Source organism: Hydra vulgaris, chromosome 06, assembly GCF_038396675.1.
Source record: "Hydra vulgaris chromosome 06, alternate assembly HydraT2T_AEP".
Lineage (NCBI taxonomy): Eukaryota > Metazoa > Cnidaria > Hydrozoa > Anthoathecata > Hydridae > Hydra > Hydra vulgaris.
The window spans coordinates 24,702,501-24,715,472 of NC_088925.1; the positions used below are offsets into that span (position 1 = coordinate 24,702,501).

Sequence of the window (12,972 nt, forward strand, 5' to 3'; positions counted from 1 at the left end):
TGATTGGATATTGAGTAGGGCTAGTCGATCTTCATATATTTTTCCCCTTAATGAATGGCATAATTTAGTGGCTCTTCTTTGTACTCGTTTGATAACTTTTTCATCGAATTTGTTGAATGGAGCCCATGCAGGCTTTCCATACTCAAGGTGAGGTCTCACAAATGTGGTATAAAGTGTTTTAAACATTGAAGGGTTCCAGTATCTAAACGTCCGCTTGAGTGAAGCTAGTGCTGAATTAGCTTTAACTGCTGCATGTTTTGATTGGGCTGACCATTTTAGATTGCTAGGTATTAAAATTCCAAGATCTCGCTCTTGGTTGGTAGACAATAAGTATGTTCGGCTGTTATCTTGATTTTGTGTGCTAAATTTATGGTCATAGATTATTATTTTGGACAATTTTTTTATTGTCAATACTTTGCATTTGCTTGCATTAAACTCCATTTTCCAATTATCTGCCCATTTAGCAACAGCATCAAGATCTGTCTGCAGCTGTTTAATGTCAAATTTATTTTTTATTATATTTATTAGTTTGTTGTCATCAGCAAAGAGCTTGAGTGAACATTTGACAACATCAAGCATTTCATTTATGTCCATTATAAACAATAGAGGACCTAGAACAGATCCTTGTGGCACACTACTCTGAACTTTTATCCACTCAGAGTCATTTTCGTCAACAAGAACTCTTTGTTTTTTGTCCATAAGGAATGCTTTTAGTCATCTCTCTCTCTCTCTCTCTCTCTCTCTCTCTCTCTCTCTCTCTCTCTATATATATATATATATATATATATATATATATATATATATATATATATATATATATATATATATATATATATATATATATATATATATATATATATATATATAGTCCCTGTGTAATAAGATGTAATATATATTATAAAGACTCACGTCCAGGAGGTAATCCACGGTGTATGCCTTTATGTAAAAAGTTTGATTGATTCATATGAGCTTATCAATATTCAGTTTAGTCAGAGCAAAATTGAGCAAGTCTGGGTTGTAGTGTTTTTTGGTAAAGATGAATATTTAGCTGGTTACCTCTATAGGCTAAATGATTTTGTTGATGTGGCTGCTTTTCATTTAGTACTTAAAGAAGCTAGAAATTTTGTCGATAAAAAAGGCTTCAAAGATTTTTTATTTATGGGAGATTTTAATTTTCCTTCAATAAATTGGTCTGATGGAAGTGTAACTTCTATTAACAAAAATTCAGGGATTGAGCATATTTTTAGTAATACATTAAATGACACTTTCTTATATCAACATATAAATGCTCCAACTTTTTAAATCTCAAATGAAGTGGCAGTTAATATATTAGATTTGATTTTTACAACTGAATCCGGAAATGTATGTGCAATGGATACACAGTTTGTTCTTGGTAATACCACTAGAGGTCATTTGGTTATATTTTTTAATTACTTTATTACAAATAAAGTAAAAATTCTTCCTGTAAACTGTTATAAATTTGTTTACAAAAAAGCAAATTATGATAAAATTTCTCAATTTATTTCGAATGTTAACTGGGTACAACTGTACAATAATAAACCAGTTCAGGATATGTATAATGAATTGATTTACTACTCAAGCATTGCAAGGAATTTATTTATTCCCACTGTTGATGTTTCACAAATTATAAATATGAAATCTCCTTGGATAAATAAAGAACTTAAATCTCTGATTAGAAAAAAGAAAAATTTGAGATATAGAAATTGTGCTCGAAAATGGAAAGATAGTAATTTGAGTAAAGAATATAAAATATGTCGGTTTTTAAAATCTGAAGTCAAGAATTCTAGAATTAATTATGAACAAGACTTAGTAAAAAAAGCAAAGCAAAATCCAAAAGTGCTATATAAATATATAAACAATCAATTAGTTGTAAAAGATTCAATTAAAACTTTACAAAAAGATGATGGATGTATTTCACAAGATCAAGTTGAAATTGTAAGTATTTTAAATAAGTGTTTTCAAGATGTATTTGTTATTGAAGCCAATGGTGCTCTTCCTAATTTTGAGTCAAGAGTAAATTATTGTGCTGAAAATTTTTCTGATCTTACTTCTAATGATATCAGTTATAATGATGTTTTGATCAGGCTTCAGAGTCTTAATGAAAATAAAACCTTTGGCCCTGATAAACTTCACCCTTCTATACTGAAGAATTCTGCAGAGGCGTTTGCTCTTTCTTTAACATTAATTTTCAGAGAATCATTAGCTTCAAGCCAACTTCCAATTCAATTTAGATCTGCAAATATAACACCTCTCTTTAAAAAAGGTGACAAAGCAGTGGCAGCTAATTACAGACCAGTCTCCCTAACTTCAGTGGTGTGCAAAATACTAGAAGATATTATTCTAACAAAAATTGAAACTCATTTTTATAACAACAATTTGCTATCAGAACAACAACATGGATTCAAAAAGAAAAAATCATGTACAACAAATCTATTAGAAACAATAGATTTTATAACATTAAACATTGAAAATCATACTCCAGTTGATGTTTTTCTACTGGATTTTGCAAAGGCATTTGACACAGTTGCTCATAACAGATTGTTGCTAAAACTCAAAGCTTATGGTGTTGATGGATTAGTACTAAAATGGATTACAGAGTGGTTAGCAGTGAGATTGTCTCTAAATGGATTGATGTTTTTAGTGGAGTGCCATAGGGTTTGGTTATTGGACCATTTCTTTTTGTTATCTACATTAATGATTTGCAAGATACAATCAAAAAGGTTTCAAAGTTATACGCAGATGATACCAAAGTTTTTTCAGATTTGTGTGTTAAAGAAATTCAGATTTGTGTGTTAAAGAAATACAGGATGACTTAAATAAATTATTTGAATGGACTCAAGACTGGTTGCTTAAATTCAACATAAAAAAGTGTGTTGTAATGCATTATGGCTCTAACAATAAGAACCATCCATTTTTCATTAATGGTATACAACTTCAAGATTCTGAGTCTGAACAAGATCTTGGAGTTATTTTTTCAACAAATCTAAAATGGAAAACTCAAGTAACCATGTCAATTAGTAAAGCAAATCAAATGCTGAAATGGATAAAAAAATCGTTTGCAAGATTCAACTGTCAACTTATGAGATCTCTTTATTTAACGTTCACTTGCCCACTTCTTGAATTTGCTGTTCCAGTATGGTCTCCTTATATGAAAGGAGACTGTAATGCAGTTGAAAAAATACAACGTAGAGTAACTAAACTCGTTTCATCAATTAGCTGTCTCAGATATGAAGATCGACTCATTGCTTTAGGCTTGACAACGCTAACTGAAAGAAGAAAAAGGGGAGATTTAATTGAACTATACAAACTTATGCATGGTATTGAAAAGATAAACAGTAGTAAATGTTTTCCACTTGTTAATAACTGTTTGCGGGCTAATTGTTTTAAATACCATAAAGAATTTGCTAAACACCCTTCAAATGAACATTTCTTTTTTAATAGAATTGCAAATGCATGGAATTTTGATTGCTGGTTGAGCAGCAATCAAGCATAACTGCTATCATAGTGTATGTGATAACACACTCACTGGCTTTGTCCAGCACATCATGAACTATTACTATTTTTATTCGCATTCATATTTGTAAAATATTTTAAATATATTCATAAATATTATAATTTAAAATAAGCATTATTTTAGATTTGCTTCTCTGATGAATCAACTTTTCAAGTAATGATGGACAAAACAGCTTTTGTTCGTCGTAGAACAAACGAAAAGTTTCATCCTGACTGCACTGTGGAAACAGTCAAGCATCCAGCTTCAGTAATGATCTGATCTGTCATTTGTGGGCAAGGAGTAGGGCATCTCTACAAAGTAGTTGGCACAATAAGGCAGTATAAGACCAGTATAAAGAAGTTCTGGAGAACCAGTTACTTCCTCAAATGGGAGATTGGTCTAAAAATGTCAAAAAAATTCAAAAGAAGTCCAAAAATGTCAAAAATCTTATATTTATGCAAGATGGTGCAACTTGCCACACAGCAAAAAGTGTTATGGCTTTTTTAAAACAGAAAAAAGTAGATGTATTGCCATGGAGAGCAAATCACCTGATCTTAACCCCATAGAAAACATTTGCATAATAGTAAAGCGAGATGTTGGAAAAAAAATTCTTACTAACAAGCAAGATCTTATGGAATATATTATCAGGATCTGGCACAATAACCCAGAGTTGACAGAAACTATAAAAAGTTCAATTGCAAGCATGCCACGACGAATCAAAGCAGTTATTGCAAATAAAGGCGGTTTTACAAAATATTATTACTTAATATATATTTTATATAATTTATTGTAATAACCAATAAATATTCAAAATGTTTAATTTTATTTGTTTATTTTTCATCAAGTATAACTTTATAAATAAAGGAACAAGCTTTAAATTACACCATTATTTTTCTTTTTGCCAAAAAATTTATTTTTACATGATATTTACAAAAAGTTACAGCTGGTCCTAATGTGATGGCCGACCACTGTATATATATATATATATATATATATATATATATATATATATATATATATATATATATATATATATATATATATATATATATATATATATATATATATATATATATATATATATATATGCATATATATGTATATATATATATATATATGCATATATATGTGTATATATATATATATATATATATATATATATATATATATATATATATATATATATATATATATATATATATATATATATCAATGCCTAATCTATACCGTTTTCGACAGCACCAACCGTATGTAAATATATATATATGTAGTCTTGCATGGTAGTCGAAAAGTTTCTTTCTTAAACTGCAGTTTTAAAGAGAGCGCTAATAAACCAGACCATAAAAGGTTTAAAAACTTAAATAAGTTTTTTTTTTGCTCAAATTGTAGACTGTCTGCCCTAACCAAACCCTCAGTTAATGTAGCGACACTCCGGCCGTTGTGAGTCAGGCTATAAGATAGTCAATATAGCAGCACTCCATTGCGAGTCAGGCTATAAGATAGTTGATGTAGCAACACTCCCTTTTAGCAGCAGTCTAAAAGATAGCCAATGTAGCAACACTCCGCTCATGTTTTAAAATTTTTTTTTAATAAAACAAAAACAAAAACACTAATCAAATAAAACTTTCTAGCTATTATTATTTTTATTGGTTTTTAGCAATTATTATTTTATCAGTTTTTTAAAAACGATAAAATTTAATGTACTTCTGCATTAATTTGCATTAATGTTTAAACTCTTCGACGAAAATAAAATGTAGCTCAATTGTCGAAGTTGCAAAATTGTTGTTAAAAGAGACTTTTTTTACCATAAGTCTCTTTCAACTTCTTTCAACTACGAGATAAGGATATATATATATATATATATATATATATATATATATATACATATATATACATAATATATACATATGAATATATATATATTCATCATTATATATATATATATTTATATATGTATAATATATATATTTATATATATATTATACATATATATATATATATATATATATATATATATATATATATTATACATATATATAATTATGTATAATATATATAATTATATATATGTATAATATATATATATATATATATATATATATATATATATATATATATATATATGTATAATATATATATGTATAATATATATATGTATAATATGTATATATATATATATATATATTATATATTTATATATATATATATATATATATATATATATGTATAATATATACATGTTTAATATAGATAAAAAAATATATGTTTATTGCGATATATATATATGTATAAATATATGTATTCCTATAATATATATGTATTCCTATATATATATCAAGCCTTCCCAGGAACCGTGTGCAGTTGCACACCTTGTACGTTTGAAGTAATTTTTGTAGACAACTTTACCTCGTTTTTATATAATAAGCGTTTTAAGATTTTGCGGCAAAATAAAGCTATAAGAAATTAGAGAATCAGAAATGAGCAATACTTGAAGGAAAGAACTGAAGACTATATGAAATAGAAAACATTAATAAAATAAGCTAAAAAAAATTTAAAAAGCAAAAAAGAAAATTATTGTCAAAAAAATAATATACCTAAATATTTACTGTTTTTGTTTTCTTATTTTTAGATCTTTTATTATTTTCCATTACCAAAATTGATTCTCTTGTGTTAGGGACTTAAAAATCTCCGTTCTAACTACAAACACAGTAACAAATTGTTAGTATCAAAGATACTCTTATGTATCGTGAACTTTATGTATCTTAATGGAGTCTCTTTGATTTTACAACGCAAACATAACAACAATTAATGTCGATCTATCATAAATTTAACGGAAATAACCTAAAGCAAATATTAAGTAAACGTGGTTATATCGGAAACATATGACTCAAGGAAAAAAATAGATAAGAATATAACGAAAATAAAAATATATTTTGATATACAATTTTTTTGCGACTTGGACAATTTAAAATTTTATTTTTCGAGTTTATTTGCTAAACTGCTTTTATTAATGCACAGAAAAGCGATAAAACTAATTGCTATTTATTTGTAAATTTTTATTTTTTATTTTAACAGGATTTTGGTGTAAAAAAAAGATGAAACAAAAAGAAACTATGCTGCAAAATTTTGTGGGCTAGTGCATTGTTAATTTACTGAGCTTTCTTAACGAAAACTTTTTTCAAAGCGAAAAACGTTAAAACGATTAAACGAACAAATGTAATAAATGAATAAACATTAAAAAAAAAAAAAATTAACAAAATTTCTTATAGTTCCAGTTTACATAGCAAATTAGTTTCTTAATTATATGTACTGATAAAAATCGTGAAGAAATTGAATTTCAAAACTTTCATATGTTGTTACATCGTTATAAAAATTTTTTTTTCAACAATGACTCTAAAAAAAAGAATACAAAAGTTGTATAAAAATTTTATAAAATTTTTTTTTTTAATTTTCTTTTTTTAAATATTAAATTTTCTAGTTTATTTAATTAAACTTGATATTTCGTTACAACTCTATTTCCTTTTTTAAGTATTGTTTTTATTTTCTAATTAAACAAGTTTAGCTTTTTGCCGAGAATTATTGAAATGGTTTATAAGTAAAAAGATGTGAACTGCTGTGGTCAGTTAGTCTAAAAAAATTACTTTAAACGTGGCAAACAAGACATGCAACCGCACGCGCTTCCTGGGAAGGTTTAATATATATATATATATATACAGTAGGGATGTGAATTTTTGGTAACTCCAGTTTCCAATATAAAAAACAAATGAAATTTGGTTTGAATAACTAAAAAGTCATTGGTTTTATTTAATTTTTGAAAAAGGTCACCCTCCATGACCCAGCTATATGATATAAATTGAGATACTCTCTGCAGAACTGTCCTTGTTGAAGAAATTAAAATGAAGGTCAGGATCGCTAGTATAGCTCTAGAATTCCACCTTGCTTTGCTGATGTTGGGTAATTTCTGAAACCTGATCAATGGAAAATGTCCCTTTTCATCAAAAAATTGGAACACTCAAGTAAGATGAAATAAAAATTTCATATATTAACTCTCCAGCCTGACGTTTCGAGAATTACTTCTATTCCAATATCAAACTGTGTTTTCAGTTGTTTGTAATCCTTCAACAGTTGAGATATAAATGGATATTCGATGTTTGGCGATTGTATTTTACTTCCAAGATCTTCATCCATCACCAAACGGAGGATTCTATCTAATACATGGTGTTGACAAATCATAAACTGAGGTTTGTTGATGCATTTCTCTGTGAACATTTGCTGCAATATTACAACAACACCATTCTTTTTTCCAGTGTTAACACTGGTGGTATCTGCAACAATCATCTGTACTGAATTCCATAGGTGAAATTCATCGAGGACTTTAGAAATTCCTTGAGCAATAGTTTTTTCCCCTGCCATCTACCAAGCCCAGGACATACCAATTTGATTTCTCCTCTTTCATTTTTAAAGACGACCACTTGATAATCGATTCCATTGATGTGCTTGCCATTAAAGTGTAAGGACCAACTTTCCATATGCAACTTTTCAATCATTTCTTTTTTCAGCTTGATTGCCTTTTTGATTGTTGACTTGTAAATAGCTGATTGACATGGAGTTAGGATGTCAATGCTTTCACGAGCCAATTGCTTGCATATGTTTACAGCTTTGTTTGTTGATACTCTTGTGTAGATCATCAAGTCGACTGCAATTTTGATTTTATGATGTTTTCTGCTTGGTGTAGGAGTAGTCTCATCTCCTTCTTCTTCATCGTTTTCATATTCACTGTTGTCAGCCTCAGTCAGAATCACTAAAACCGGGATAGTAAAATGATGAGTTGGATGACCTATTAGAAAGTTTTTGTCTTTTAGAGGGATGGATCGTTTCTTTACTGGCCTGTAGAGTATCCCACTGTTCCTTTGTTTTTCACTTGGAGATGGTACAATTGTTTGTCTTTGGAAGATAACCATGTTCCATCCACTTTCGTAATATCAAAAATTTTATCAAGGGGTTCGTAGCTTCCCCACTTGACACATTTATCATAACATTTCAGTATTTTATCATGCTTTGCTCTTCTTTGGAAATCTCCACTATTCGCTCCTTTCTTTCTTTGATTTTTGGTCCAAAGAAATGGTAGCGTCCCATAATTTGCTTTTGGAGAGGCATTCTGCACTATTCTTTGAGTGAATATTCTTCTAAAGGGACCATTCTTCTTTTATGAGAGTCTTCAAATTTTACCAGATTATTGGTCCAAACATCCTTGTTCTTCTGAATGTTCTAAATTGTTGCAGAATGTTCTAAAGTTGTCTAAAGTATTCTGGAATTTTCCAAAATGTTCTAAAGTTCTAAACACGTCTAATCTATACAAGTTTTAAATGATTTTTAGCAAAGCCACACGTATTAGTAGTAGCAGTAACAAGATTAAATAAATGATGATTCGTAATTTTAATTGCGGGGTGAGCTTTTTTTACAACCTAGCGGAATTGAACATGTTTTCAATGTTTTTTAACAAAAGTTCATTGATTTATGACACAGGAAATTGTTTTTAAAAAGTCAAAAAGTCATAACCCTAATATACAGTAGACAAAAAAAAATTTGTACAAAAAAATCATAATTTTAAAGATTACATAAAAAAAAACAAGTTTTCTATTAAAATATTAAAATTTTTTTTTAAAATATCTTATCAAGTATTGTTTTAAAAATTTATTTGTGTATTAGTGAATTAATTGCCTTTCAAACTTATTGTATTTTACTTTAATGATCTAATTATGCATAAAATTGACTCCAAAAAAAATTGTTGTATGCTAACAAAATAGGTCGTTATTTTAGCGTAAGTCGAGCGAATTGAATATAATAGTAGTTATTTAAGTACATTTCTGTCCTGGAAATAAAATAAAATATAGTGTTTCAACAAAATCGCATTAAGAAAGCAACATTTGTCTTTCCATCAACAAAGCCGCCTAGTTGATATGAAAAATCAAGGAAAATCCTACCGTCAGGTCTAAGAAGAACTAAGAGTTACTAGTGTGGCTGACAGAGGACAAAAATGCAAGAGTACCAGTGCAATTATCACAATATCATCATTAATGTGAGGAAAAATAGATTTGTTTTGGCAGAATTGGTTAAACTAACTTTAAATTTCAAGAAGATTACAACATTACAGTGACTCTTCAAACAATCATAAATCATATTAGAGAACAAGGATATAGAGGTAGAGTAGTTCGAAAAAAACCTTTTTTAACTTATAAACAAATGAATTGTTGATTGGAATTTGAAAAGAAGTCTGAAAAATGCGGATATCATATTGGAAAAGAATTTTGTGATCAGATGAGTCAAAATACAACCTCGTCTCATTGGGTGGAGTCCAGAAAGCAAAAAAAAAGGAGAATCTTATAAATTGAGTTATTTGCGAGGTAGTGTAAAACATGGAGGAGGAAATGCGATGGTTTGTGGTATGAGTTGAAATGGTGTGGAAAAATTGACATTTATTGATAAAACAATGCGTGCTTCAATGTATTATGAAATTCTCAAAGCCAACTTGCAACAATCTACTAAAAAATTGAGAATGGGAAACGATTTTATACTCCAGCAGAATAACGATCCAAAATATACTACTAAGAAAATAAAGGTATACTTTGACAAAAATAAGATTAGTGTTTTGGAATGGCCATTTCAAAGTCCAGACTTGAATCCAATAGAAAATTTTTGGTATATTCTGGACAGAAAAATTGAGGATTGAGCATTTAAATGCAAAGACAATTTGAAAAAAGCTATAATGAGCGCATGGGATTATATACCAACAGAATAGACCCAAAATTTGGTCAACTCAATGCTAAATTGTATAGCTGAGGCCATCAAGGAGGCCCCACTTGATACTATTTTACATTAAATTTGATAAATTTGACATGATTTTCGAACTGTAGAATTATTTTTATTACTGTCAACTTTATGCATCATTAGATCAGTTGCATAAAATTTAATAGGTTTGAAAAGCATTTAATTCATTAATACATAAATAAATTATTAAAACAATACTTGAAAAGATATTTAAAATTTTTTTAAAAATATTTTAACAGACAACTCATTTTTTTAATGCATTTTTTAGAATTATGTTTTTTTTAAGTGTACGGTTATTTATTTTTTTGCATACTGTATATATATATATATATATATATATATATATATATATATATATATATATATATATATATATATATATATATATGTATACATATATATATATACATATATATATATATGTATATATATATATATATATATATATATATATATATATATATATATATATATATATATATCTATATATATATATATGTAAATATACATATATATAAATACATCTATATATATATATATATATATATATGTAAATATACATATATATAAATACATCTATATATATATATATATATATATATATATATATATATATATATATATATATATATATATATATATATATATATATATATATATATATATTAAATTTTTCGTGGAGGCAAAGTAAGCTTTTTTTTGTGACCTTATTGTAAGCGGGAACATTTTAAATTATTGACTATTTATTGTTGGATGTTACTTTAAGTTTTTCTCTTATTTGCCATATGTATTTGGAAAGTATGGCTGAATTTTTCAGTTTTTTTTTTTTTTTTGAAGTAGTGCTTGTGGTTAGCCCATCATTTCTTCCATTTGCCTTCTGATATGCTTATATATACTTTTTCTGGAATGCTACGGGTCAACACTATACAATTATAAATAATATTTGAGATTCTACATTACTTTCATTAGGCAGTTTTATTTCTTTTTGCAATTGCATGGTGGCTGTTCATCTGAATTTTTAGAGATAATTTTTTCGTTATGGGTTTTTATTATTTTGTCAATATTTTTGGTGCAGCTATAACTCAATTTAATTGTGTTTCAATTAAATAACTTTTAACAAACATTAAAAATGTTTGTTGATTAAATTTAGGAAGATATGTCCAACAACTGCAGAAACGCTTTTACTCTAATGGGGGTTGAACCATATTATAAATTTTTTTACTTTTGGATTTGTCCTTTTTTTTAAGGTTTAATCTTAAATTAAAATCAGTGAAACCGTTTTTTCTTAGCTCTTCTTCGTATTTGTATAGATAGTCGCTAATGGAGGTTGGAATTTGTTTAAGGATTTGCGGAGGGTGGTTGGAATTAGTGTGGATGTAATGTAGCTTTGCATTTGGTTTTTTAAAAAGTTGGAACAGATTGTTTTTAGATTGAAAGATACATCTGAGAAGTTGACTGCAAGTAGATTTGTTGGTATTACTATTTTAAAACCATTGTCTTTGTGTTTGTGTATATATTCACTCAAAGTCAAACTGATGATGTCATACTAAAGACCTCATTTTAGCTATTTTATTAATAAAACATGATATATTTTGATAAATTTTCAATTAATTAAATATTTTTAATTATAGTATTCTTCCTTATGTTGGGCTTAAAGATGGAGGAAATTTGAAGTTTATAAAAGCTGCTAAAGTTCTAAGACCTCTTAAACTTGTTTCTGGAGTACCAAGTAAGTAAAATCAATTATGTTCAAAAAAAGAATTAAGTTTGAAGCAGAGTTTTCTGAAATTTCATGAAATATTATTTAAAGTTAATTACTTAAAGGCTCCAAAATATTTGCCAAAGTACATTTTTCTCCAATAACCATCATAAGTGTATCAATGTTGAGGTACCGTTAATTAGTTAGATCTTTAATTTAGGAATTCATTTAATCATTTAAAAACTAAAACATCCTTAAAGACAATAGCTTTTTTGATTTTCAGCATTTCAATTTCCTTGATTTTCAGAATAACAAAAATAAGCACTTTTATAATTGTATAAGTTTTTTGTAGTTCTGAAAAAAATACACAACAAGTGTATAATTTTTTCAGAACTATTTTCTGGATATCTCTCTTCACATTAGTAGTTTTTTCGTTAACTTGTATAAAAAAAATTTATAATATTTTTAAGTTAAAATAATTATATAGTAGTATCAATTAATTGCAAAGTTCAATTAAGTACTTTTTTCCTCAATTTGCAAGCTACAACTTTAACTTTTTAAAAATAGAAACGTATAGTTAAGGTTTTTTAAGGACATTTGTTCTTTTAAAGCCATTTTAGTTTTTCTATATATATTTTTTATATACCATCAATATCTAAACCACATGTTCAAAAGTTAAAAGATCTGATATGTTCAATTAAACTGTATATGTTTAATAGGTAATAAATATATGAGTGTTCAATAAAAAATAAATTATACATGTTTGTTGAGTAAGTTGTTTTTAAATAGGTGCTCCTTAAACGCATAACATAAAAAAAACTCAGTTAAATATTTGCAGCTGTATCAAAAAACATTGTAAAAATGCGCTGAATGAAATATATTGATAAACATTGTAAAAACGCGCTGAATATAAAATATTAATATCTTCATA

General features: G+C 27.2%; 1 protein-coding gene across 1 annotated transcript in view; it reads left to right on the top strand.

Annotated features, from left to right (window-relative positions):
* Positions 1-12,972, top strand: part of LOC105847844 (voltage-dependent P/Q-type calcium channel subunit alpha-1A) — a 240,515-nt gene that overhangs the window by 21,646 nt on the left and 205,897 nt on the right. The window contains exon 3 of the mRNA XM_065799676.1: positions 11,974-12,071. Within this exon, the coding sequence (XP_065655748.1) occupies positions 11,974-12,071 (98 nt within the window). The remainder of the gene's footprint in view (positions 1-11,973; positions 12,072-12,972) is intronic.